Below are 26,533 nucleotides of genomic sequence, written 5' to 3' on the forward strand. Positions count from 1 at the left end.
AAGCATTCGTACAGCAGAAAATAAAATTCACCCCGTCGACTTGATGAACACCCCAGCATTGCAATAAAAACTGGGTTAATAAAAAAAAAACACCCCAGCATTGCGTGTTGCGCCCTCCCTCTCTTGGGGTGCAGTACTACGATGCCGCTGGGGTCACTCAAACCCCCAGAACTGAGCCTCTACTTTAGACAATCCTCTTTGGTTGAAACTAATAAAAATGTAATAAATATCAATTTTCCTCGTTATTCCAATTATCAGGGGTTAGCTGACAATTAGAATAAAGTTGTTAATTGTTTCAGGGTACCCCAACCGCTTAAAAACATTTTTTAATAATCTTTAAACATTGTAAATTATAATAAAAAATGGAGAAAATATTGAAGACAGTTTCGAAAATGAGCCAGCCCTCACGAAATCTATTCGATAATTTTTTCCGACATTCAAGGGTAAGTAATTTTTTATTCAATTTGTCAAAATGCGACAGCTAATCTTTTATTTATGATTTATTAAGAAATCACCACAACGAGAGAGACGATTAGTGACTAATCAGTTCGGAAAATACGAATTGATCGAGCCCTGGAAAATTATCCATCCGTTCAGAACAATTCCAGCGTCAATTGCCAAGCCTTGTTATTACAAATCTCAATCACAGGATATACCTCCGCAGATTGTCGAAATTAAGAATGAAAATCAGATCGAGTGCATGAGACACAGTTGTAGATTAGCGAAAAAAATTTTAAATCACACCAAAGAGATAATCAAGGTGAATAATTTCATTAGAATATTTTTTTGGCAATAAATAATTGAAATCATTCATTTTTACTTTTCCTTTCAGCCAGGAATTACAACCGACTATCTGGACGAACAATTACACGATCTAATAATAAATCATGGGGCTTACCCCAGTCCTCTGTATTACCACGGATTTCCAAAATCAATTTGCACTAGTATAAATAATGTTGCATGCCACGGAATTCCAGACGATCGTCCGTTGATTGAGGGTGACAGCCTCAACGTTGACGTTTCGGTAAAAATCGGGGGAAATATTTTCAGAAACGATTGTTCATTATTTTCTGTAATCAGGTCTACTTGAATGGTTTTCATGGGGATTGTTCAGGAATGTTTGCCATTGGTAAACTCGATGAAGATATGAAGAAACTCATAACTGTCACTCAAACCTGCCTGGATGCTGCTATCGACATTTGCAGACCCAATGAACGATTTTGCAGTATAGGCAAGTTCTTTCACCGTCCATTTTTCCTCTGGGCATCTCCTCATCATAATCATTCAATGAAGTTAATTAGAAAAGAAAGTCTTTTAATTGAATTTTCTTCAGGGTACGTAATCGAGAAAATAGCAAAGGAAAACGGATTTTCTGTGATTCCATACTTTGCTGGACATGGAATAGGAACTTATTTTCACGGATTGCCTGACATTTTCCACTTTGGTAGTGAAAATTTTCTTTCATAACAACTGATTCCAGGAAGAAACTAACCAATTTCTTAATGATTTCAAGTTAATGATGAATTTGGCAAGATGCAGCCGGGGATGACATTTACGATAGAGCCCGTACTGACTCAAGGAGACACAGAAATTGAAGTGCTTGAGGATGGTTGGACTGCAGTAACTGTGGACTCAGCCAGAACAGCACAAATCGAGCACACAATTCTAATAACCGAAACTGGCTGTGATATTCTCACATGTTAACCCCACAAACCCTTCCCCGATCAATAAATAAATTATTGCCATTTTTTTCAACTTCAATTAGTTCTCCGTTGAGAATATGGTTTCCATATTTTCATAAACACTGTAAACGATTTTCAAAGTTGAATATCTCTCGATAGAACAATCATCATATCGAAAAAAGGAAAAACATTTCATCTGCAGAATTGAAAGAGCTTTCAATGACATTTTTATTATAAGTATTTATTTATCAAATAGAAATGATTATTCATGACGGATTGATTTCTTCGATTTATTAAAGCAAAATGAAACGATTAATTCGACGATTTACATTCCAGCAATCGCCCAGTGTCCCTTCACTTCAATTGGTCCCTTTATTTCGATACCCTTCTCCTTCGTAATTATTCCCAGTTGATACTGCAAGGATAAATCAATAATTCGTCAAAGATATTTATAGAATTCTCACTCAAAACTCACTTTGGGGAATGATCTGCCGTCCCTCAGGTACAAAACATCCATGCACTGGTGGATGAGCTGACTGGCTTCTTCCTCAGTCATCTCTGGATTTTCATCGTATTTTTTATGAAGCAGAGGACTCGCCATGTAAGCACCATAACCAGTGGCAATCACAGGGTCGACGAAAGCTGTTCCAAGTTTATCAACTGTTCCCATAAATCTAAACGAAAAATTAATCCATTAAAAAAATTCAAATAAATATTTACTTGCAATTCAATAGCAAGAGTTTTTTTAATTCTCTGTTACTCACGGCTTTCCATTGTCAAACCCAGCAATTATAAAATTATTCCACAGGGGATCGAATTTAGATCTCTGATTATACAAGACTCGTGTCAGCCAGCAGTGGAGAGACTTTGGCTTCAATGTAAAACCATCGTCGAGGCACTGCTCTTCGAGACTGGAGAGATATAAAATGAATTATTTTGGTCGATTAATTAATCAACTAGAAGATTTTTTTTTTTCTTTTACATTTTCTGATCGATCATGTTCTTGAGGTACTGGTAATCAGCGTAATCCCCGCCAGCTCCCAAAATAATATTGTCATTGACTTTGATGATACGTTCGACATTTCTGTATCTAGCCAATGATCCATAGGATGCCAGGATGTCTGCAGCAATCATCACTCCTTCCTTGAACTGCACTCCAACAACTGACGTACCAGTCGTCACTGGAGACCTTAATTAATTATCAATACTAATTAATTAACAATCCTTGATTTGAAAATGGACAATTTTGAGGTTAACTTCAACATTTTTTCGGAAAATAAAATTATTGAAATTTCGGTTTAAAAATGCCGTGTTGCACGTTCTTGCTGATGAAAAAACTGTTTCAAAGGATACGACAATCGAATGAGATTTGAAGGAGTTTGATTGAAATTGAGAGTTCATGGGGATGATATGCACTTTTGAGATTTTTATAATAGTCCGAGTAACTCACTGTGACACTTGTATGGGGCTAACATCATGACCAATAACTTGTCCTGGAAAATTATAAATAGCTCCAGGCGCTGGCCCATTCTGCCAGAAAGGGGCTGGAGAAAATGCGTTCATGTTGCTAAAAGACGCCATTACACTGCAGAGAAGAGTTCAGTTTGAAGTGTCATTCCCTGGAGGACCGGTCGGTATCTGGATTTACAGATTATCTGAGAGCTTATTTCAGCTAAATCATCTGAATTCATAGCACAAGCACCTCCTGGCGGTGAAATTAAAATAGTGAACCTCTCATAATCTTCCAGTGACATTTATGTTACTGACCATTGCAGCAGTTCAAAGGTTACTTTCAGGAGAGAAAAGGTTTTTATTATTTTCATTGTCTTTTCTCATGTATCTGTTGAAGATTCTAGTGGATTTTCATCCCAAAGGGCAGGGCTCTTCCAATGGGGTTGTAGATTTGATTTTTAATCGTGATAAAAGAGAGGATCCATAGATATATGAAGAGCCATTTAGTGAATTCAGCATTTGCATTCAATTGAGTCATTCTGCCAATTAATTATGTAGGAAAGGGGAATTTTCGACGACAACATGTAGACAATTTAATCTTCCTTCCTTTTTTGGATATCTTTTGATATCCAATAAACATCTTATCAAATTCATTTATTCCACCCTCAAGGAGATTAGTGAAGGAATAGCAATAAATCAATAAATATGAGGAAATTTTTCATGATGTTTAATGATCAATGACCTTCAAGGTTTAAACGAGAAAAGAATGTCAGACAGTCTTCGCTTCGATGATCGAGTTGTGGTTATAACAGGAGCAGGTGCAGGTTTAGGTCGAGCCTATGCCCTTTTATTTGGCTCGAGGGGTGCAAAAGTCGTGGTGAATGATCTGGGTGGAGGTCGTCATGGGGATGGCAGCAATACCAAAGCCGCTGACACAGTTGTAACTGAAATTACATCAGCTGGTGGAATTGCCGTCCCAAATTACGACTCCGTCCTACAGGGCGATAAAATTGTCCAAACAGCCATCGACAGATTCGGGCGAATCGACATCCTGGTAAACAACGCAGGCATTCTACGTGACAAATCCTTCATGAGGATGTCAGACCAGGACTGGGATCTCATTCACGATGTTCACCTCAAGGGCTCCATGGTGACAACCAGAGCAGCTTGGCCGCACTTCAGGAAGCAGAAGTACGGTAAAATTATTTTCACATCCTCAAATAGTGGAATGTACGGGAATTTTGGCCAGGCAAATTATTCAGCTGCTAAAATGGGTCTTGTTGGGCTCTCCAACACTCTATCAATCGAGGGCCAATCCTCCAACATCAAGAGCAACGTGATCATCCCAACAGCAGGATCAAGACTAACAGAGGACATTCTCCCTCCAGAGCTCTTCAACGAGCTAAAACCTGAATTCATAGCTCCAGTTGTGGTTTGGCTGTGCCACGAGGACTGCAACGAGAATGGTGAGATAATCGAGGCTGCACTAGGCTGGGCTGGCAAGTGTCATCTGATTCGAGGAAATGGAGCTCTTCTGAGAAGAAATCGACAGGACTCAGTGACCCCTGAAGACGTCAGAAACAACTGGGGAGCCATCTTGAGCATGGAGGGGGCCAAACGATATGAGAACATTGCAATAGTCACCGGAGAGCTGGTGAACGCCGTGGAAGTCCTCCAAAATAATAAGAGTTCCTCTGAGGTAATGGAGTACAGCATGATAAACGAGTACGACTTCAAACAGACCATTCTCTACGCTCTCAGTGTCGGGGCCAGGCTTAAAGATCCAATGGACTTCAAATTCCTTTACGAGAATCATGCAGATTTTGCTGTGGTTCCCTGCTTTTACGTGGTGTATGGTCCTGCCACCCTCATGGCAACTGATATTTTGGAGAAGGCTTTCCAAGGGAGACCGGTCAATCTCGCTGCAGTTGTCCATGGGGAACAGTACATAAAGGTCTTTCAGACCATTCCAACTGAAGCTAAGATTGAAACAAAGTGCAAAATTCTGGACGTTCTGGACAAGGGGAGAAATGCTTTTCTCTTGATTGAACACGAGACATTCAATGCGGAAACTGGGGAGAAATTGACGACAGGTCGTATTACAGCAATTGTTAAGGGAGCTGGAGGTTTTGGAGGTCCCAATAGCTCCCCCCACGAGATTCTCAGTGTGGAGGCACCCAATCGAGCACCAGACGCCTCTCAGACGGAAAAAACGAGTACAGAACAGGCGGCCCTGTACAGACTGAGCTCTGGAGACTTGAATCCTCTCCACGTGGACCCAGAATTCGCTAAAATGGGAGGATTCAAAGAGCCCATACTCCATGGGCTCTGCTCAATTGGATTTGCCACGAGACACATCCTCAAAACATTCGCGGGTGGTGATCCTGGCTTGTTTGAGGCCATCAGAGCTCGATTCTCTAAGCCTGTGGTGCCTGGGCAAACCCTGAGGACTGACATGTGGAGAAATGGCAACAGAATTCACTTCGAATGCGTTATCGTTGATAACAATACACCAGTGATTACCAACGCCTACGTCGATCTCAAGGAGGTAAAAGTCACCACGAAGGCAAAACTCTGAACATTATTACTATTTATCGAGGGGTTTTTTTTTTCATCATTCCAATGAGCTATTTTATGGACTAGGACGTGAAGGGACTTTTGTATAATGGTTGAATTAATAAATGCATTTATATTGTTATATGCCCGTATTTATTTCGTTGAAATCCCTATTCTCTAATAAATGCCACTGAAAAATTAATTAACACCGTTGGAAGTCATCCAATGAAAAATAATGACATGTTCCAATGTCAAAATCTCTCTAAAAAAAATTATCTAATCCATTATCTAACCTTTGCACTATGAATTTATAAAGTCCGAGGCTATTTTCAAGAACTCTACTGGTTTCTCTACATGCAACCAGTGAGCAGCATCCTCTATGTACACGAATTCGGCACCCGGGAATAATTTTCTGGTGCCAGGGTGATCCTCTTTCGTCATGTAATCACTCCGTCCACCACTTATGAATAATGTTGGCTTGGTGAATGTCTTACCGCCTAATCTAGCAAGCAACGCGGGGAAACCTACAATTTCTGGCCCAAAATGTTCCATCAGCGACGGGACATTGACTTTCCACTTGAAAGACCCCGGGGATTCCTCCTTTACATTCGTTATGAGAAACTGACGTAAAGTTGAGGACCGAATTGTTTCAGAAAGCACTTTATCCGCGTGCTGCCGTGCCTGAAATTATTTCTTCTATTTAATTCCACTCCATTCTATAATTTATTATATAAATTAGTCCTAGACTCGATTAATTATTTTACCTGAGAGAGAGTTTGAAGACCTCTGAAATCAACAGAATTCATGGCAGACATAATTCCTGATATCTCTAGGGGACCAGATCTAGTCTTCACTGGAGACATGTCCACAACAACGAGTTTCTCAAGAAGATAGGGATAGGTCAGGGCTGTGAACATGACTGCAGCTCCTCCCATGCTATGCCCTAAGAGGATCGACTCCTTGATGTTCAATTTGTCCAGCAAATGCTGGATATCCCAGGCCAGGTTCTGAAACGTCATCTTCTGGGTGTGGGGAGAATCCCCATGATTTCTAAAATCAGCTGCGATGATCTTTCGCTTTGTCTGTCGATTCAGAGATCTTGACAATGAATTCCAATTATTTCGCGAGCCGAAGAGCCCGTGCAGCACCAGCACAGGCGGTTTCTTGGAATTTTACAAAAAAAAAACTCAATTTTATAGTTCAAATAATTTTCTTTATCGAGTAAAGAATTGGAAAATTAATCTTACGTTTCCTAGAGTATCTTCGTCATAAACAGTATATGCCATGTTGACCGGAGTATTCCGGATGGCGGTGGTGGTGATGGACCTGACTCTAATCATTTTGAAAGGTAAGATCAACATTCTAGCCATTATAAACTATCTATGAACACATTCGGATGATAACTGATTCCCGATTATTACGCAGTTACACGAGGTTAGGGCTTCAATAAACATAAATTTCATTGTGACGTTGATGAGTCCATGCCCTTGCCAATCATTCGATTTCCAGTCTTACATGTCATTGGACGTGCTCTAGAGATCAAAAATTTTTCACAATTCTGCAAAATGAGTAAAAAAGCTATTCTATTGATGGGAGATGGAGCTGAGGAGATGGAAGCTGTCATCACAGCGGACGTTCTCAGAAGAGCAGGGGTAACCTCATTATTTTTTTTTTATATTGACAATAACGATAATTTATTGTACGGTTTTACATGAATTTTGGGGCCAGGTAGCTGTCACTATTGCCAGTATAACTGGCAAGGAGTGTGTCAAATGCTCCAAGGACACAAAAATCTGCACTGATGCAAAACTTTCTGATGTTGTGCCCTCCAATATTTATGATGTTGTTATTTTACCTGGAGGACTTGGAGGCTCTCAGGCACTTGCTCAGGTATTAAAAGGATTAGTTTCTCATTTCTTTTTATCGCTGCGTTGTTCTCATCATGTGTCTGTAGTCGAAAGAAGTTGGAGACCTCTTGAAAAGCCAGGAACAAGCTGGGAGGATAATCGCAGCGATTTGTGCAGCTCCAACAGCCTTGAAGGCCCATGGAATAGGACTTGGGAAAAAAATCACCTCTTACCCCGGAAAAAAAGATGAACTCTCAGGAGACTACAACTACCTCGAGGAGATGGTTGTTGTGGACGGTGAGAAAATGCCAAAAGTACAAATTAAAAAAAATCACAATCCCTGAAACTCTTGATTTTGTTCTCCAGACAAATTGATCACCAGCAGAGGACCGGCAACGACATTTGCATTTGCATTGACAATAGTCTCCGAGCTCCTGGGGAAAAATGCTGCTCTGCCAATAGCCAAAGCGATGCTCTACACGGATTTCAATTGAGATGGAGAAAAAAATTCAAAGTAATTGAAATTCCCGCTGAAATGTAGTTATTGCCATCCAATAAAATTAGCTTTATTCACGCAAAAAAAAATAAAGTCATCGTTTTAACTTTCCAACTGTATATTTCAGTAATATTTTGTGATATGTAATAATTAATTCATTAAGGAGAATAATAGAACCCATCAACAAAAAAATATAATTATCTACTAGTCACAATGCTCATCGTCCACTCAACAATTTCTGGATTTTCTGATTATTTCTCATGATATTTGCTTTGGTCTGTAGTATCTTCTCCATTTGTGCAGAAATAGTTCCCTCTATCTCCTTGAGGCTCTCCTCCAACGGCTTGACAGCATCCTTCATCCCATTTCTCTCCTTAACTAGCTGCTCCCTAAGATCACTGAACTGTCCCCTCCAGTCCCACAGCTCCTTCTCCATGATCTCCGCGTCCTCCTGAAGGAAATCCATGAGTTTTCCAAGAGGATTAGTCGTCCTGGTGAGCCCCTGAATGGTCCCCCTGAGCTTCTCCACCTCCCTGATAACAGCTTCCTTCTCCTTCCTCATACCCGCCTCCCACTCGATCTCCACCTTCGGAATAATCTCCACGTTTCCCTCGTTGACGAGTTCCCTCTGGGTCTCCAGGATCTGCGCCACGAGGTAACCGTGCTCCTTGGTCAACTCTTTATTCAATAACTCAGAATTTCCAACAATAGCCTCCTCGTTACTGGAGCTCTCCACCACGACCATCCCTTCGTCGTCGTCCTTATTATCAAAATTTTCAACAATCACGTGAACATCCCCCATCTGCAGGCCACTGGTATTAATAACGAAATCGCCCTTTCCCTTGAGTTTCGGTGCTCCGGGCCTGGCTGAAGGGGGGCGAGCACTCGGAGGCCGGAGGAGACTCCTCCTTTGAGGAGCCGATGCCGGAGCATGTGTTTTAGCCGGAGGAGAGGTGTCTGGAAGTGGCTCCGGAGCCGTTGGAGCTTCCTCGAGCTTCGGTTCTTCCGGAGGGAGCACCTGTGGTGGAAGGATCTCCTCCTCCTCTCGCTTCTCCTCATGAATTGACTCCGTGGAGTCCTTGGAGGGCTCCATCGACTCCTCTTCATTCCTCGGCTCAGGAGCCTTCTTCGGTGAAGACGAGCGCTTTTTTTTGGATCGTTCCGCCTCCCTCTGCTTGGATTTGCGTTCAACACTATCCTCGCGTGGTTTTTTCCTCTTTGCATCTTTTTCCTCCTTTTCCCTTCGATCTCTCTCACCCCTTTCTCTCCGCTCCTTCTGGTCTTTCTCTGTCCGGCCTTTTTCCTCCTTTTCCCTCCGATCAGGCTCTTTCGATCTCGTTCTCTCCGAGGGAGCTTTTTTCGTCGACTTTCGGGATTTCTCCTCGGAGGGCTCTCGAGGTTTTTCCTCCGAGGACTTGCGCTTCTCCTCTGCCTCACGGAACCTTCGGAGCTTCTCGGAGGAGGAGGACTTTCGGGGCTTCTCATCGGATTTCTTTGACCGCTGCCTCTCCTTCTTCTCCAGGGACTCCTTATAGTGCTCAATCGCTTCTGAACTCGAGATCTTCTTATCGATGGACTTGGCTATCAGCTGGAGGAGCTCATTTGTCTTTACGGGTTCCTGACCGGAGACTATTTTCGAAGGTCGTACCGAGAGTTCCTGACCTGTTATTAACTTCATCGCGTCGATGAGCTTCGTCAAGTAACCCAGTTTAGCATCTTTGTCGGTAATGTTAGAGGATATCAGCTCCTCATCCGTAAAGAGACCCTTGAGAAATCCTGTCTCCTTGATTATCGCGTTGATTATGTCATGGAGAAAGCGGAACGGTGGTTTTCTCAGGAGCTTCTCCGTGAGTGGTGGTTTTTTCACGAACTTCCCCAGGAGGTCTTGGGTTTTTTTCACTGACTCCTGGAGCTTCCCCTCCTCCGACATAATTTAATGGACTTACACGATCGTTGTAGGAACACTCAACAAAAAATCACACACTGGAGTCTTTTGTTGTGAATATTCGACGCCGGGTACCGTCTCCTTGACAACCGACAATACAAAAATCACCCGCGGGCTTTTCCCCCGCGTCAATCAATTCAATTGAAATTAATTATTCGATTCTCGTTAAAATCGTAGATATTTCTAGACTTTTCAAAGACCGAAGGATAAAGATGGAAAATTTAAATGCCAGTGAAATTGCCGGTTTAATCGCAGTATGACATGTAATGCGTATGGAATGCAAAATTTAAATATTCAATTTAAACAAAGGAGATTGAGTCTTATAATTTGCCTCAGTGAAAACATTAATGCGACAGCTCTCGTTATTCATCTCTGAAACCAAGGAACATCAATGTTAATATGAAAATTACTTGATGATTTAGGATTCGGCTGACGTTTGGTTCATCCCAGTCGGGTATTCCCAATGAGGAAAAATCATGAAACCACCGAATGATGAGTCATTTAATTTCCTTAACCCCACAGGCTCATTATGTAATTTCAATTACTCACTCGTATTTTTTTGCTTGAATTTTCGAGTAAATCTCTACAAATTTTGATAATTACGTTATTGATGGCATGTTGTCGGATTTAATCAGAAACACGATTAGATATCACGGGACGTGAGAAAGTGCAGGTCGATCTTATCCTCGATCATTTCTAAGATCAACGATAATTTCAAATAAATCGGTAACAATTATTGAAAAAATTCCATCCATGTGGACAAATACTTTTGCAGAATTCTCCGGCGTACCTGCGCAAAATAAATTTCACAACACAAATATCTATACCTGGAAAAATAAGCAGAATTAATCTCGAATATTATTTTTCCTGTAAACCTGAATGTTTATAAGCTGTCATGACTTCGGAAACTGATAACAAAAACATTATCAGGGAAATGGATAACAAAACTCACGAAATGAGTGGAAATATCTTCCGAGCAATTACTCCGATTTTAGACAATTTTTATTCTGATGAAAATAAATATTAATAATCAAGTAGTATTATTTTGTTATCATTCAAACTAAATAAATTTTTGCTAAATGGGATTTTATAATGAACGCCTATAATAGAACATCTAAGAGAAGGCTCAATGGCTTTTACATGGAATGTTATCCGACGGAAATAGCGGAGGGGGAATTTATAAGGTGGAGGGGCTGAAGTAAAATGAGTAAAATGTAATTGGTGTGTCACTGGGTCTCAGTTGTGTCTCTAACAGTCGTCGAGAATATTTGTATTTTCATTTTTTTCATCGCAATTGCAATTTATTACTACAACAGCAGTCTGTGCAATCGCCACTGCTCACATGCTACCAAACGATAAAAATCATTATCTCTCAACAATTTCGTAATCCAATTACTCAAGAAATTGAATCGATTGCCTCATTTCGGTGCAGTGTGATAATATCAAAAAATGGATTAATTATTGAAATAAATTGCAGTGATCCTTTGTTTACATTTTCTTTCATTGTGGGAATGCCTTTGTTACTTGGTGGATGATATTGTTGGCGAGGTGAATAATTTCCTGACAGATCAAGTGGAATTTGTCGAGGGATTAACCTAAAAGAGAGTAGATTAATTGGAATGGAGAATAATTCAACTGAAAATTTGGATGTCTCTGGAGGTGGAGATGAAGGATCTGTCAATAAAGCACCGACCAACGGTAGTCCCCAGAAATTGAATGAAAATTCCTCTCTTAATCCGTTGACCAATCAAACGTACTTTGCAGATGAGAAGATACAAATTCCGGAGATTGAGACTGTGAGGACATTATTTATTTTTCTATTTTTTTTTTTTTTTCATAGCGATTAAAGTGATAGCGACATGTTTGTTGTACATTTTTTCCTATATAATGTAGAGAAAAAAGAGAGGGCCACAAAAAAATTAATATTTTCTTTATCATCACTCCAGGGTAGTTTCAGCTTCAAAAAATTATGGGCCTTCACAGGGCCGGGCTTCCTGATGTCTATAGCCTATCTCGACCCTGGGAATATCGAATCCGACCTCCAATCCGGAGTTTCCGCCAAATACAAAGTTCGAACAGATTCAAATGAAATCCTATCTTTCTCAAATAATGATTGAGGCCCCCAACTACTAATTTTACTTTTGTTTTCCAGCTACTGTGGGTTTTACTGGGTGCAACCGTTCTCGGTTTAGTGATGCAGAGACTGAGTGCTCGTCTGGGTGTTGTAACAGGTCTTCACCTAGCTGAAATGTGCCACAGACAGTACAAAACAGTCCCCAGGATATTCCTGTGGCTCATGATCGAAATTGCAATTATTGGCAGTGACATGCAAGAGGTCATCGGCACTGCCATTGCACTCAATTTGTTATCAGGGGGCTGGTCAGTGTCTGATAAGTCGAGATAATCAAAATTTTCTATGAGAAAGTCATTAAAAATACCTGTATTGATTATTTTTTCAGGATTCCACTCTGGGCAGGTGTTTTAATCACTATCATTGACACTTTTACGTTTTTATTCCTCGATAAATATGGATTGAGGAAACTCGAGTTGTTCTTCGGATTTTTAATTACTATTATGGCTGTAACGTTTGGTTATGAGGTAAACTACAAATTTTGATGACACTTATGGAATGAATAATTGAGATTAAATTTTTCTGGCTATAGTACGTTGTTTCGGCTCCACCACAATTGGAAGTCATGAAGGGAATGTTCACTCCATTATGTAACGAGTGTGACAGCGATGCTCTACTCAAGGCTGTGGCGATCGTAGGGGCTGTAATAATGCCTCATAATTTGTACCTCCACAGTGCACTTGTCAAGGTGCATGTACACTTTATTTAATCCAGGGGCTTTGGTAAATTTTAGAGGGAAAATAATTTCTAATTCTCATTGTTTTTCAGTCTAGAGATATCGACAGGAGACAACCCAAGAAAGTAAAGGAAGCCAACATGTATTTTTTTGTTGAGGCGATAATTGCTCTTCTCGTATCGTTCGTCATCAACGTATTCGTGGTTGCTGTTTTTGCTCATGGACTTTTCCAGAAAAAGAACAGCGATGTTTACAAAGTGTGTGAAGCAGCTGGAGATACCCTGGGAATGGACACCTTTAAAAATCTTTCCACGCCGATAGACGCAGATTTATACAAAGGAGGAATTTTCCTAGGGTGTCAGTTTGGAATAGCTGCAATGTATATATGGGCGATTGGCATTTTGGCTGCTGGTCAGTCATCCACAATGACAGGAACGTACACTGGGCAATTCGCCATGGAGGGCTTTCTGAATCTCCAGTGGGCTCGTTGGAAGAGAGTCTTCTTCACTCGGACTATTGCAATCGTGCCAACATTTTTCGTCGCTTCGTACGCTAGCCTCAGCGATCTTGGGGGCATGAATGAGGTCCTCAATGCTGTCATGACCCTTCAACTTCCCTTTGCTACTCTTCCAACTCTAGCCTTCACCAGTAGTGAACAAATCATGGGACAATTCAAAAATGGAATATTCAATAAAGTTATTGCCACGTTACTGTCAGCTGCAGTAATTGCAATTAATATATTCTTCGTAACTCAACAAGTGAAGGAGAAACTTCCTAATCCAAATTGGGAAGTCATTCTTGGAATAGTGATCTACGCTATTATTTATCTCGGTTTCTGCCTCTACTTTGTTATACACATGGCTGTGGCAATGGGAGCTGAATGCCTCACGAGAAATAGATTGATCGCTAAATACGTCGGGGGTCCAGCAGAAATGAGTTTTGCTCTGACCAATCCAGCAGTCTACGCCAGGTAAGACTGTGGATATTACAAGAAATTCAGCCAAATAACAAAGATCTATTAAAATTTTGTTAATTCAACTTAGAATAAGAGAAGCTATAGTTTTTTAATCTGTCTAAGTGATTCTCATATCATGGGTGGCTTGTGGTTTTATGGGGAAGCTGGGAGGTGCCTGTGCCTTATTCATCGTCCTAACATTGCCGACCAGTTGTTGCCAATTTATTGTTCATGCATAATTCGTTTGTCATTGTAAATTAATAATGTCTAGGGCTTGGAGTCCTCATTCTCAGGGTTAAATCATTGTAAAAATCAATAAATCTAAGTAGAAAGCTAATTAGCCAAATGATTAACTCATTATCTCTGTAAATAAAACTAACAAATGTCTTAAGAATGCTATGGTATTATTGTAGCCTTATAAATTTAATTGAATCCTTTAGTATCTCTATTGGAACTCTATCGGAATTGTTTGGAAATCGTTCCCATTGGAAATTGTATTTACTATTAATTTTCTTATTAATAAATAAACCTTTTCCAATGATCCCAATAGCTTCAGTAAATAAAAACCCTCGGTTTTCTGGAATTAGATCCTTCAGGATATTTTTTATCATTTGAAAAGATGAATTATTTTATTCCCAGTTTTCATAACACCTCGGAGACGTCTCTGGACTCTTAGAGACTGTGATTTTAGTGGATTTTCCACGCAATTAAATCGCCAATCATGGATAACGATGAGGATAATAATGAGAATAATGTGTTGGTTGCTTTCGTGAGCATCTGTGACGTCTGAAGTCTTTCATATCATCGTGGTATGTACCAAGAAATATCACAGAGATAAATTATTGAATTTGGAGATGGGAAAGTATTTTTTTCTATGATATAATAAAAATCTAACTGATGATTAGTCGTTTTCATCTTTACTACATCGGTTTTCGTCAAATACATTTGAGTGACTTGTTGCAAAATGTTTGTTATGAGGGCGATAATCGTAAAAATGCAGCAGGAAAAGTTATTAACTCGTTAATATTCTAATGCCTCAGAAAATGAAAAACTATATTGTAACTAACACTGTTTCCTGACTCACGTTCGATAGCATGGCCTTGCGACGAATGCCAGATATAAATTTAGCTGATGAAGGTAGGTATCAATTACTATAAGACAAAATCTTGTAATTAAAGACATTTCCATATGTGTTAAACGAATAAAACGTCGAGTACTTTCGATTGATCGATTTTGTGTTCGCCCGAATATCTCAGCACTGAGTAGTGCAAGAGAGGAAATTGACTAGACTTTTTTGTGGGAAATTTTATCGCCCATCGAAATTTACTTTTTATATTTATCCCTATTTTCGATAGATCCACTCCGAGATATTTGAAAACTTGGTCGATCCATCGACTTGTCGCGTTTTATCTCTTCAGGATAATTTGGCTTATGGTTTATTCTGCGAATTTAATTATTTTTAGGGTCAACCCGGCGTTTTCAATCCAGGAAAATCTGAATGGAAGCTACAACACTCTCCGACTAGAATAATTCTTTTTATTAATAAAGGAGATTAGTAATGAAGGGATAAAGTCAAATGAAACAGTTTTTATTCATGAATTATTGAGGAATATCCGAGGACTGACGCGAAATTCGGAATTTTTCGTAGGAGAAATCTTGTGAGAAATTTCACGAGGTAGAAGAAATTTCCTACAAAAATTTCACCATTTCCCTTGGATTCCGAAATATTCACCAAAAATAAATGTTCTCCTCCATTACTAACCTCCCCTCGACACAAATTATTTTTTAATTCAAATAAAGCATAATATGTTCTGTTATTCATTGTTTTATTATCACATAGAATTATATATCAACATCGATTTGATATTGATAATACATCTGCATTGCGCATAAATACACCCAAGAGGTTTTAAAACAATTTTTTTTTAAATTTCGTAATGTGAATTCATTTGACTCGTTATTCAAAAAATGCATTCAGAGTGAAATACTCCACGCCCCCCCCCCCCCCCCCCCCCCCCCCCCCCCCTCCCTAAAATTCCCTCAAAAATACGGTTTTTATCATTTAAAAATATTTTTGGCCTTTGATTCGATGAATCTCAGTTATTATCAAGTACGCATCGAGAGAGATAGACTAAGAAATAACTCTCGATATCCTTCATGAGGTAGATGAGTCCATGGGCCCCTTGGTCGAATATACGTATGCAAAAATCGATTTAACATCATAGATTGTCCTCTCATTTGTCTTGTCCAATTTGATAAGAAATTAAATTGGATCGGTGGAGAGAGGGGTATAATACTGATTGTGAACTCGTTTATAATGCCAAAATACGAACGAGATGATGAGGAGTACCACAAAAATTAGGAGCAGAATGGCGAACGTCATAATACCTGAGGACAATACAGATAATTATTATTAAAATAGTCTATAAAGTTATCCTCACGATTTTATTACCTAAAATGGTAGAAATACTGAAATCAACGCCATATGTGTCCCAATTTATGGTGCACTCCTTGTCCCAGTCCTCTGGGATAACATCTTTGGTCAATTTGATGAATTGGGAAAGAGGACAGGCTGGAATGCAGCCTGGCAGGGTGAGCAGGATTGGTTCTGATGAATTCTTATATGATATCGTGACAATGTGTTGCCTCTTGGAGTTCAGTCTCAATTCTATGAGGATCGTTGCTGTATAGGGGGGACAATGGGGTTGAAAGAGCCCCAGAGTCATCAGGAGATTGGCCACAGTGTCGTCGTGTGCTGAATACACGAACAACTTTCTGTCAGGTACGAGAGCGTTCTTTGATTTCTCACTCATGTGGTTAACCACTTCTTTCATTAACAGCCCCATTCTAAGTCTTTGCAGAATTTTATTGTACGCCATTGTCGTGAAACTCAAGGCTGCGAGTGGTTCTAGCTTATCAGGATAAACAGATTTGGTCCAGACTGGTAAACTTTTATTATAAAGACCCTCAATAAATAAAGTGTTGTATAGAAAATTAAGCTGCTCCAGGTCGGCTATCCTCTTCCCTGCCATTCTCGTGAGATAATCAAAGAGCTCCTGATTTTTCTGGACGATTCCTTGAATCTCTGGGGAATTAAGAACACGATTATACTCATAGTTGTACCGGGCGCAGTATTTTTTCCCAGAGACAACATTGTCCAGTTTCTCAGGTACCGTGTGCACGGGTATTGGCATCCACTTGAGCTCATCCCACACCTGATCGGCCACAGGTGGATAGAGTCCTGCGAGATTTGCCTCTGCCGACATTAATGTTCGATCCATATCTGTACTCCTCACGTAAATATCGTAGGGAGAATATTTACGGGGTAACATGTGATCGTATCTCGCCCTGAACCATCGGCCGAGCTCCAAGTGCTGGTGTTTTCCCAGCTGAATACAAAATTTCGCCAATTAATCACGAGTATGACAAATTGACATACTACAACGGCGATTAGACTACATTATCGCGAGACACTTGTTCAAATTGCAGATAAGGAGTTTTGCGGCTTTTAAAGGCATCCGGTGCATCGGGAATTATTTTCCAAAGAGAGGGGCAATTTAATTCGATTGAGTAACTTCGACCCCATGGATTATTTGTGAATGATTTCTTACATTTGTCAATTGTCCAAAGGGCACAGGCCAGAGTGACTCATTCCTCCAGGGGTCGTTAGGATAAGGATCCACCGGTGTTCGGTCCCCATGTCTGAACAGCTAAAATTAAAAAAAAAATAATAATTCTGAGATAAATCAATAACTCATACGTCGTGTGAGTCGTGTGGTGTATAAAACGAATAAAATTGACCAATCGAACTAGAGTTTTGGAAGTTTTAGAAATTTTGTATTTTTCCTCTCATCTATCGTACGCAAATAGATATCCTGGTGTTTTCTTTCTAGTTTCGTGATAAAAATGTCATAATAATCTAATTTTCATGAAAGATTGCCCCCCACTGCTGTCTTCACTTGCACTTTTGACCTTGCCCTTGATACCCCATTTGCCTAACGCAATCAGTGAAACGGCGTCTAGTGAAAGCTTCAAGGTTATAGCGAAAAATTTCAGCATTCGCTGAAGGAGGTGAATGCATTCCCGAGACTAAATCATTTAAAACTTACAACATGAGCAAGAATGACAGATCCCAGCTGTTGATCATCAGCTCTGGACGAGGGGAGAATAGTAAGAGCTATGAAAAAATAAAATCGAAGCATGACGACCAATTATGCTAATGAGATTGCAGTGAAAAAAATTGTCTGAGTGGAATTTCACTGTTTTAAAAACATCTTCGGAGCTTTTTTCACTTCAGGGTGAAGACACAATTTCTGGGAATCTATTGTAAATCTATTCTAGGGTAGACTACCCGAAATAGCTGACAACCTGTGGAATACTGATACGAAACGACACGGAACTCAACAAATTCATTTGTAAATCGCCGCCCCTGGCTCCCGGAAGTTTTCGGGTGGAGGGGAGAGGCGCGCGCCCATTGGCGCGCATTCAAATGTATCGAATTTTCATTGTTGACGGATGAATGATTATGCCGATGGTCTTATCGGTTCTTTGTTTGATAAGAGCGCATCATTCGAGGGCATTTATAGATGCAAGAATATATATATGAATAATTACAAGGTATTTTTTGCAAGGATTAAACGTCAAGGAGATTTTTTCAATGACGCATTTGTCGGAAAGCGAAAAATAACATAAACAAAAATAATCAGACTTGTCAAAAACAATTGACGCAATTTGCGATGAGAAAAATGGAATTCGAGGGATGAATTAATAATATATGAGTAATTTGTTGAAAAATATTGAGGCATTTAGAAAATTTGACTCTTCAGTTTGAAATTTATTAGAAATGTACAAACAGACCCAATGAATTTGTCTTTCGCATACAGAGTTATTCCACGATTAAATGATTTCATCTTGTTGTATACAAATAGTAATACACAGTTATTTATCCACCTCATTTTCGTTGCCAAATTGACTGCTGAGGACATAATTATTGTACTGTTTTTTCCATTCTATAATTTCCCTTAAATTTCGGACGAATTGCAACGGACGTTTCACAGTTCCTCTACATGAAAAATAAAAAATACCGGTGCTAAAAAAATTCTTAAAATTTAGTCATCAAGTTTAAAAAGAGCAACTGCAGATATTTACAATCAACTCAATTGATCACGCAATGAAAAAATGCAACCTTCTCATCTATCTCCTCAATTATAATCGAGGATTCTACCTTAATCACTTGAATTATTAACTAGCCTAAAATTACTGAGATTGATTTCTCTAATGAATACTCAATAAATAATTAAATGCCTGATTTATAAATGACTTTAAATAAATGCTATTGATGAAGATATGTTAATGACTCGACTTATCTACAAAATTGTACTAGTTCATTCAATAATCTTTGAGTAATCAATAGAATTGTACTACAAAGTGTGAAGGACCTCAAATAAAAAATGATCCATCAATTTTAATAAATTGATAACAATTGAAATGAGTATTGAACCGATGAGCGAAGAGATTATTGAAAAAATCTATATTAATTCGCGAGTAATAAAGACAATTTTTAGTGGAATATCTCCACAAGAGCGTCTTCGAAATTTTCCCCCAGGCTCAATGATTCCACATATCAGCTAGATGCAATATTTATCATTCCACTCCATCTCTTCTCCATCAATTCCACTATAGAAATATTGAACTCGTGAGCAAGATGAACACAGATATATCCTATCAATATCATTACTCAATTAGCATGATTATCATTAATCCCTCTAATAACTCATCTCACCTATTTTTCATGAATTCGATAATTGATGAATAATTACCTCAATCAACTGTAACTAAATTTTCTCTTAGAAAATGGCACATGATCCTGATTGTGTTTTCCTGCTATCAGGGAAGGAGAAATAATTTATTGCAGGCTGTTTGTTGCCCATTGGGCAATTTCTGTGGGCAGTCCCACATAATTTTTCACTGCCTCAAGCACCTGCTGCGGGGTCAGGAGAAATTTAAAGTACTGGTACTCCTTTTCTGTTCTCGCTGTTGCATTCACAGGAGCGAGAAGCTCTAGATTCTTAATGTGCTCGAAAGCTTTCATTATCACTGGCCTCTGGACGGTTTGAATAGAGGACGTCTGATTAGCAAATTTAACGTATCGATTGAAGACAGTCTCGAAGTTCAATGGCTCGCCATCGTAAATTTCAGTCTCATGTTTCATTGCAATAATCAAACTCATCTCCAGGACGGAGAGGCCCTCCAACATGGCAACTTTATCGTCCCTTGTGAACATTTTGCTGGCCTCGACGAAGTCGTTTACCTCAAGCCTCTGATGCTTTTCATCGAGTGTTCCAACAGCAACACCTAGAAAATTCCTAAAGCTCCTCTCACTCACGTCAATCTGATACATCCTCTTCAGCAGATTTACCATTGTAACATTATTGATAAGACTCTCCACATAATCATTCCACATTGCCCCGAACTGTGGATCAATAGTGCAGTCCTCGTATGTCTCCTCAATCCTGTTGACATTCTCGTCATCTGGAATACTGAGAAGATCCTTGAAGAGCTCAAGACGATCGTCGAAGGCAGTTGTGGGCTGTTCACCCACGGAATTTTCACCAGGAAACAAGAATATCTGCCTGTGCGAGAACCTCGATTTCACCCTCTTCTCAAGCAATTCGATGACGTCGAGTCGGCACGTAATTCCGAGAACGCAAATAGGGGCTTGTGATGACTGGGCCACGTCGAAGAGATTGTAAAGGAGAGTCTGATTTTGGTGGGCGCAGAACAGGTCGAATTCGTCCAGAATGAAAATGCAGGGCTTCGTTCGCTTTTTGTCCCCTGACTTTAAGCACTCCAGGAGGAATGTGAGGTTTTCAGCGAAAGTTCCGAAAACTTTGTCCCCCACGACATTCTCTAGCTGCATTTGCCTGGTGGCGTCTTTGAGGGCGAGACGATCGTCTGTGTGAACGAGACCATGGAGATTGACGATGAGCGCATTTTCCTTAAAGGATTTCGAAACTGACAGCTCCTTCAGTACTGAATTCACAAGAGTAGTCTTGCCACTCCCTCGAGGCCCAATCAGCAGAGCTGAATTACTCTCCCCTGAAAATAAAAACATTTACACATTCATCTAATCGACTTGTTTAACCACTGTGAATCCCAATATTATTCTCACCAGCCTCAACAGTCCTCTTCAGCAGCTCCAGAACATTCTGTCTTTCTTTGGCATGATGTCGAAATTTGGTTTCAGGACAGAGGATCTTCCTCTTGAGGTACTTCCTGGTCAGCAGGATCATGTTGTCCTGGAAGTCAATGGCCATGCTCTTCTTCTTGCTCATTTTTCCAAGATATATCTCTACTTTTATTATCACTCTATAACAATCTCGTCAGCTTCTGCAAGTGATAAAATCGTTGGTGCCTCACATAACCTTCAACCGGACAAAAATAGAACTTCAAACTGGAGTATTGATCCCTCATCAACTCACTCCACTGATTTCTCCACTTGTCACTGGATAATTGGACTTTTGTTCCGGGGTTAATCACTTTTTTTTATGGTAATACCGAATTTGTTTGGGTTTGGAGCAGTTTAGGTTTAGGTTTAGGTTTAGAAGTCACTTACATTCATTTACTCTGGGTTTTGGGTGGGTTTTGAAGGGTAATGAGGGGATGAAACGCGCGCCTTCTAAATTTTCAAGCCCGATGGAATGGGAGAATTTTTTTTTCTATCACCCATCCATTGGTTTCACAGATATTCGTCCACGAGACGATAATACAACCAACCCAAACCGAAAAAATATGTAATTAGAAAAAAAAACCATTCACTCCCTGAAGGGGGTGAGAATGCTTTTCTTCAAAATTCAATTTTCTATTAAAGAGCAATAATAATGTTTTATGTATTTCAATAAAAGAATTACATAACATCTTGTTTTATTATTTATCTAAATGTCCTTCTGGTTTTTTATATTAAGGATTATCCCTGGGGTGAGCCTTAATCCAAACTCCTCCCTTTACCCTGACGGTAACTCGAAACTTCGGGGTGATTTCCTCCCTCCCGGGGGCTATGTCCAGGTGAAATCGTCGCAAAACTGCGCTGATTATCGCCTTCATCTCCAACATGGCGAATTTGTACCCTGAAAAATGATCAGAGTAAAAATTTCCCGTCTATTTCGGGAAAACGGGGATTTTTACCGATGCAATTCCTTGGGCCAGCGCTAAACGGCAAATAGGCGTAGGGATGCCGTTTCGATGAATTTTCTGAGTTAAATCTCTCTGGATTAAACTCATGGGGATTTGGGTAATGATGAGGAAGCCTGTGAGTACTGTAAGGCATTATCAGTATACCACAGCCCTTTGGAATTATTCTACTCCCTGGAATAAATATTTATTATCAATTATCTAATATTTAAATTCATTTGTTAAAAAGGCTCTCGGAGAAAGCGTAGGCATCGACGTATCTAAAAAATTAGTGAATCACGAGATAGATCGACTCGACCCACCGACTTGTATGTCTTCTCCTAGGGTTCTGGCGAAGAAAGGAACACTGGGATACATCCTGAGGGTCTCTTTGATACTCATTTCGAGATATCGCATTTCTCGAAGATCTCCAAGTGTCGGTTGTCTCTCATCGCCTCTGAAGATTCTCTCGAGCTCCTGGTGGCACTTTCCCTGCCACTTCTTGTGCTTGGCAAGCATAAAAAGGCTAAGAGCGACTGCCGAGCCCACCGAATCCTGTCCAGCCAGCATGAAAGTACAGCACTCGTTAATTATATCTTCATTACTGAAATTCTGGTGCTTCTCCTTTGCCTCGATCATAAGCTTCAGGAGTGAAATACTCGCGGAATTCTTCGGGGACTTGAGCACTTTCTGGCATGCGAGGGTGAGATCCTTCCGGTGATTCTGCTCGCACATCCCGAGACTTGTCCTTCGATAAATCCACTCCAGAAGGAGCCAAGGATGGGTCAACCTGTAGGAGAAGAGCAGCTGTCCCCTTCGGAATGGCGAGCTCGATATCTCAGATTTATTTGTATTCCCTAGGACTGTTTCTGCAAATAAAATGCACACCTCTTTTTGTTTATTCAATTATCCAAATTGGGAATATAAGAAACCCCTTTGGAGATGAAGAATAGATTTTACCATTGAGAATTTCGTAAACAGAATCATTGACTACACGAGTGATGTCAATGCCTAGATCTCTAGATTCCTCCAGGCACTTGACCAAACTTCCCGCTGAGTTGTTAAAAATTCTCACAAATTGCTCAAGAACATTGACATGGAAAATCGGCTGGAGTATCTTACGATGGGCTCTCCATGTTAATACATCACTCGTGATGAGGCCTTTACCCAGGAAATTATGCAGCAATTTGTAGAATAGTACTTTGTCGGTGTGCTTTGAACTTCCGAGTACTTGCTGGATGTCTTGGGGTTCCAGGAGTACCACGAAGGGAAGAACTGTCACCCAGAGACGGAACGAAGAGCCGTACATGGCATACGCCATGTGGGACATTGTTTTCAGTACTGAATAATTTATTAATAAATTTATAGAAGAGGTATTAAACTTGGATAAAAATATTTATTGCAGTTGATTGCTGTCTCGAATCAGTAACTCACGGTTATCGTCGTAGAGATACCCGGTATTCCCCAGGAATGGAACAATCTTTGGCCCATTCATTGTTAATACCATAGTAACAGCTCGGAGATAATTTTTCAGTCTCCAGATTCCACAAATAATTATCAGAATTACTGGAATAATCCAGGGATTACTCACAACTCGCTCCCACTATAAGAAACAATTGGTTTTTTTTTTTATTATTTCAATTTATTCATTTTCAAAAGGAGTATTCTCTTACCATGTTTAACAATTTATCGGTGAATCACTTTATTAGATATTTCAATTTTCTATTGATTAATTATTGTTCATGATTTCGAGTAATTACACGTAATGGAAAATATGTCAAGTAAAAATGAGAAACTTTTTTTCATTGGCAGTTAGCAAAACCCTGTGATTTCTTTTACGCATTACGACGGAATGATTGAACAATATGTGATTTTCGGCTCATCGTAATTGAGTGCAAAAACACTTCAGATGTATTTTAAAAAATAGAGGAAAACACTTGAAGAAATAATGAAATAAAAAATTGAAAAAGAAGGGAAGAAGCTGAATAATCACTAAAATAACCGATTTTCTACCGATTCCACAATTAAAAAATGATAAATCAGAAATTTCATTTGAAAAAGTTTTTTTTTTCTATAAACTATTTTTATAATCTGCTATTTATTGTCGTCGATCGAATTTATTGACACTCTCGAGTTTAGAAATTGTCCCATCGACAGGAGAAAATGCGTACAACTGGCCAGAAAGTGAGAGGACAACAATGAAAATGTATTTAAAGAAATAGACATTTAATTATAAAGCAATTTCCAATCGTGTCACGTATGCCACTCGCGTTTCGATTTCCTTATTGATTTTTTTCTCTTCAATCCGGGCATTAATGAATTCTCAAGCCCCCCAGGTTGTGATCGACATGTGTTTCGATTCTAAATTGTATTTCACTATTGTTCGTCTGAAGTACTGAAACATCTTAAAAAAATGTTTATTTATTTTCAAAAAGCCACCGGCGTTCTCTGTATCAGTTGTGAATTAATTACAATTCATTAAATAATTAGTTAGACATTAGGCAATATTGGAGAGGAGGAAGTTAATTATGCCAGGCCACAGGGAGAACACTGATAGACCCAGGTGGTGTCTGGATGGTCCTGAGGTCCACATGAATTTTCTGCTTCTCCTTTTTTAAGTGCATAAGCTTCAATAATTTATTGAGCTTCTTCGTTTTTATATATTTCTCCAAATAGGACTCGTGCCCAGGATTTAATCCTACCGAAGGCACCTCCTGCAGCCGACTGTGCCTGGAGAAGGGTTTCAGAGCTGACATTGCCCTGGAAACTCCAATCTGAACACCAGAGAAAATTCAGTACTGGCGCAATAAAACGAGAACCCTCGATTTTCTCATTCGGGTAAGAAAGTGAATGAATTTATGAGGAATTTGTCTATTTAATCTCACCTTTGAGTGCTTCACTTGATGTTCGACTAGATCAGCCCCGAGCAGTTCCTCGTGCTGTGGCATTCGAATGGGAATTACTGAATCAACAAACTATAAAAAAAAATTAGACGGTAGAAATAGAAAAATTGGTGGAAGGCTTCTGTATATTTTTACCCAGAGGATAATCCACGATGTGATAAATGACCAAGTACTCAAGCAAAGAACAGTGAGACATTGAATTGCCAGGAGATACCACCCTCCACCCTTGAGAAGACCCCTCCTACCCCCAGTTGTCTCCAGAGGTTTAGGATCATCAGCAAATAATCCAATGGAGATCATTCCCCAGGCCCCGGAAATTCCTGAATACCAGAATTGTCATGCCTTATTCATTGATTTAGTAAATAATTTAATATCATCAAGGTTTTTGGGGTTATTCGGAAAATGGAACGAACCGTGGGTAGCAAAAGCTCCAACAGGATCATCGATTCTCATTCTGTCGACGATTGGCATCGTGACACACGTAAAAAAACCCCCGATCATCCCCACGATGACAGCCTCCCATGTTCGAAAGAGAAAGCAACCTCCAGTGACAGCCACTAGAGATCCGAGAATTCCGTTTATCTGGCTGAGGATGTCGATGCCCTTGGGACTAGCCAGGCTGAATCCAAGGCCCACCAGGCCCCCACCCATACTCCCCATCATCGTAGAAACTGCCGCCCTGGCTGCGTACTTCCATTTATCCCCAGTGACACCATAAGAAGAGCCACTGTTGAAGGCTAACCAGCCCCACCACAGGACGAACAAACCCAGGATGGCATTGACAGGACTGCCCAGGGGTAGAGCATCGAACCCATCATCGTATCTTCCCAACCTTGGGCCCAGCATCATCGCACAGGCCAAGGCTGAAACTCCACCCACCAGGTGAACAGTTCCTGGATTAATTCGCCATATTATTACTACAATTTAATTATTAATTATTGCTGATTGCCGGATGAGGAGGAGATTATTGCTCACCAGATCCTGCGATATCAACCGCCCCCCAATGATTGAGAAATCCATGATCTCCCCAGACCCATCCAGCGGGTATACAATACACGACAGTATTGAGAAAAGAGAATATGCAATACGCCTTGAAGTTACATCTCTCAGCCATGGCACCACTGACAATTGTCGTTGCAGTTGTGGCAAAACTCAACTGAAAGAGAAAAGCTGCACACATTTGGCCCATGAGTTCATCGGATACCAGAGGATCCAGAAGATATCCACTTGTCCCCACGAAGGGATTTGTTGGGGCATCAAGCCCAAAACTCATCCCATAACCGAATGCCCAGTAGGTCAGTCCCCCCAAGGATATGTCTACCACATTCTTCATCATGATGTTCACTTCGTTCTTCAGAGAAACACAGCCGGACTCCAGCATTCCAAAACCCGTTTGCATCGTGAAAATAATAAAAGAACTCGAGACTATCCAACTGCTGTCCTCCATCGAAATGGAAAACACCGATGGGACGAAACGATCAGTTTTGTTGCTCGAATTCCAAACAGAAATTTCCATTTTTGAAAAATCCATAAAATATAGTTTCCCAACAAATATCGAGAATGAACTGCAGTTAAATCCGATTCGAAGCTCTTTCGAGCCGATGGGACAAACACGACGTTAAATTCAAGGAAAACAATTAAATTATTCAAAGAAATCATGTGGGAAGTACAAAGGGAATACCTGAAGATACATTACCCCCAGAAAATCGTCAACTAATCGT

At 40.0% G+C, this 26,533-nt stretch overlaps 11 protein-coding genes across 18 annotated transcripts; 4 read left to right on the forward strand and 7 right to left on the reverse strand.

Moving 5' to 3' along the window:
* Positions 1-220: 220 nt before the first annotated feature.
* On the forward strand, positions 221-1,756 carry LOC105272009 (methionine aminopeptidase 1D, mitochondrial). The gene is made up of 6 exons (XM_011313874.1): positions 221-443; positions 509-760; positions 833-1,024; positions 1,081-1,231; positions 1,334-1,444; positions 1,514-1,756. The coding sequence occupies exons 1-6, from the start codon at positions 363-365 to the stop codon at positions 1,702-1,704; spliced, it is 978 nt and encodes a 325-aa protein (XP_011312176.1). The 5' UTR covers positions 221-362; the 3' UTR covers positions 1,705-1,756.
* A 130-nt stretch (positions 1,757-1,886) lies between these two features.
* Prosbeta7 (proteasome subunit beta type-4) lies at positions 1,887-3,332 on the reverse strand. Its single transcript, XM_011313875.1, has 5 exons — positions 3,133-3,332; positions 2,665-2,871; positions 2,447-2,593; positions 2,158-2,356; positions 1,887-2,097 (listed from the first exon to the last, which is right to left on the reverse strand). Exons 1-5 carry the CDS (start codon positions 3,261-3,263, stop codon positions 2,008-2,010), a joined length of 774 nt encoding a protein of 257 aa, XP_011312177.1. The 5' UTR covers positions 3,264-3,332; the 3' UTR covers positions 1,887-2,007.
* Positions 3,333-3,392: 60 nt separating this feature from the next.
* Mfe2 (peroxisomal Multifunctional enzyme type 2) lies at positions 3,393-5,832 on the forward strand. Its single transcript, XM_011313878.1, has 2 exons — positions 3,393-3,488; positions 3,884-5,832. Exon 2 carries the CDS (start codon positions 3,901-3,903, stop codon positions 5,710-5,712), a length of 1,812 nt encoding a protein of 603 aa, XP_011312180.1. The 5' UTR covers positions 3,393-3,488; positions 3,884-3,900; the 3' UTR covers positions 5,713-5,832.
* On the reverse strand, positions 5,827-7,023 carry LOC105272012 (alpha/beta hydrolase domain-containing protein 11). The gene is made up of 3 exons (XM_011313877.1): positions 6,938-7,023; positions 6,455-6,853; positions 5,827-6,371 (listed from the first exon to the last, which is right to left on the reverse strand). The coding sequence occupies exons 1-3, from the start codon at positions 6,974-6,976 to the stop codon at positions 5,991-5,993; spliced, it is 819 nt and encodes a 272-aa protein (XP_011312179.1). The 5' UTR covers positions 6,977-7,023; the 3' UTR covers positions 5,827-5,990.
* LOC105272011 (protein DJ-1) lies at positions 6,948-8,144 on the forward strand. The gene is made up of 5 exons (XM_011313876.1): positions 6,948-7,038; positions 7,116-7,342; positions 7,419-7,580; positions 7,645-7,834; positions 7,904-8,144. Exons 2-5 carry the CDS (start codon positions 7,172-7,174, stop codon positions 8,029-8,031), a joined length of 651 nt encoding a protein of 216 aa, XP_011312178.1. The 5' UTR covers positions 6,948-7,038; positions 7,116-7,171; the 3' UTR covers positions 8,032-8,144.
* Positions 8,145-8,239: 95 nt separating this feature from the next.
* Positions 8,240-11,020, reverse strand: IFT54 (intraflagellar transport 54). The gene has a single exon (XM_011313879.1). It carries the CDS (start codon positions 9,961-9,963, stop codon positions 8,251-8,253), a length of 1,713 nt encoding a protein of 570 aa, XP_011312181.1. The 5' UTR covers positions 9,964-11,020; the 3' UTR covers positions 8,240-8,250.
* Positions 11,021-11,198: 178 nt separating this feature from the next.
* Positions 11,199-15,557, forward strand: Mvl (Malvolio). Of its 4 annotated transcripts, XR_892704.1 has the most exons (9): positions 11,199-11,774; positions 11,925-12,047; positions 12,131-12,357; positions 12,438-12,576; positions 12,642-12,797; positions 12,878-13,755; positions 14,380-14,549; positions 14,834-14,877; positions 15,204-15,250. XR_892704.1 is itself a non-coding variant. In XM_011313880.1 (8 exons), exons 1-8 carry the CDS (start codon positions 11,598-11,600, stop codon positions 15,236-15,238), a joined length of 1,779 nt encoding a protein of 592 aa, XP_011312182.1. In that variant the 5' UTR covers positions 11,199-11,597; the 3' UTR covers positions 15,239-15,557. The 4 variants fall into 4 exon arrangements, 2 of the variants coding, with proteins under 2 accessions (XP_011312182.1, XP_011312183.1); XR_892705.1 differs by lacking the exon at positions 14,834-14,877 and having other exon boundaries at positions 15,204-15,291; XM_011313880.1 differs by lacking the exon at positions 14,380-14,549 and having other exon boundaries at positions 15,204-15,557.
* A 200-nt stretch (positions 15,558-15,757) lies between these two features.
* LOC105272017 (prostatic acid phosphatase-like) lies at positions 15,758-18,466 on the reverse strand. The gene is made up of 4 exons (XM_011313882.1): positions 17,850-18,466; positions 17,352-17,450; positions 16,193-17,129; positions 15,758-16,128 (listed from the first exon to the last, which is right to left on the reverse strand). The coding sequence occupies exons 1-4, from the start codon at positions 17,940-17,942 to the stop codon at positions 16,004-16,006; spliced, it is 1,254 nt and encodes a 417-aa protein (XP_011312184.1). The 5' UTR covers positions 17,943-18,466; the 3' UTR covers positions 15,758-16,003.
* An 84-nt stretch (positions 18,467-18,550) lies between these two features.
* On the reverse strand, positions 18,551-21,604 carry Orc4 (origin recognition complex subunit 4). Of its 5 annotated transcripts, none has more exons than XR_892708.1 (3): positions 20,912-21,604; positions 19,560-20,838; positions 18,551-18,802 (listed from the first exon to the last, which is right to left on the reverse strand). XR_892708.1 is itself a non-coding variant. In XM_011313885.1 (3 exons), the coding sequence occupies exons 2-3, from the start codon at positions 21,072-21,074 to the stop codon at positions 19,646-19,648; spliced, it is 1,356 nt and encodes a 451-aa protein (XP_011312187.1). In that variant the 5' UTR covers positions 21,075-21,129; positions 21,222-21,604; the 3' UTR covers positions 18,551-19,645. The 5 variants fall into 5 exon arrangements, 2 of the variants coding, with proteins under 2 accessions (XP_011312187.1, XP_011312186.1); XR_892707.1 differs by having other exon boundaries at positions 18,551-19,416; XR_892706.1 differs by having other exon boundaries at positions 18,551-19,461.
* Positions 21,605-21,610: 6 nt separating this feature from the next.
* On the reverse strand, positions 21,611-24,217 carry Cyp4aa1 (Probable cytochrome P450 4aa1). Its single transcript, XM_011313886.1, has 6 exons — positions 23,583-24,217; positions 23,344-23,512; positions 22,870-23,250; positions 22,233-22,778; positions 21,925-22,104; positions 21,611-21,866 (listed from the first exon to the last, which is right to left on the reverse strand). Exons 1-6 carry the CDS (start codon positions 23,583-23,585, stop codon positions 21,700-21,702), a joined length of 1,446 nt encoding a protein of 481 aa, XP_011312188.1. The 5' UTR covers positions 23,586-24,217; the 3' UTR covers positions 21,611-21,699.
* A 99-nt stretch (positions 24,218-24,316) lies between these two features.
* Positions 24,317-26,438, reverse strand: LOC105272021 (putative ammonium transporter 3). The gene is made up of 5 exons (XM_011313888.1): positions 25,788-26,438; positions 25,226-25,705; positions 24,948-25,132; positions 24,795-24,884; positions 24,317-24,683 (listed from the first exon to the last, which is right to left on the reverse strand). Exons 1-5 carry the CDS (start codon positions 26,341-26,343, stop codon positions 24,432-24,434), a joined length of 1,563 nt encoding a protein of 520 aa, XP_011312190.1. The 5' UTR covers positions 26,344-26,438; the 3' UTR covers positions 24,317-24,431.
* Positions 26,439-26,533: the final 95 nt, after the last annotated feature.

This window comes from Fopius arisanus, unplaced genomic scaffold (genome assembly GCF_000806365.1).
Source record: "Fopius arisanus strain USDA-PBARC FA_bdor unplaced genomic scaffold, ASM80636v1 scaffold00134, whole genome shotgun sequence".
Classification (NCBI taxonomy): Eukaryota; Metazoa; Arthropoda; class Insecta; order Hymenoptera; family Braconidae; genus Fopius; species Fopius arisanus.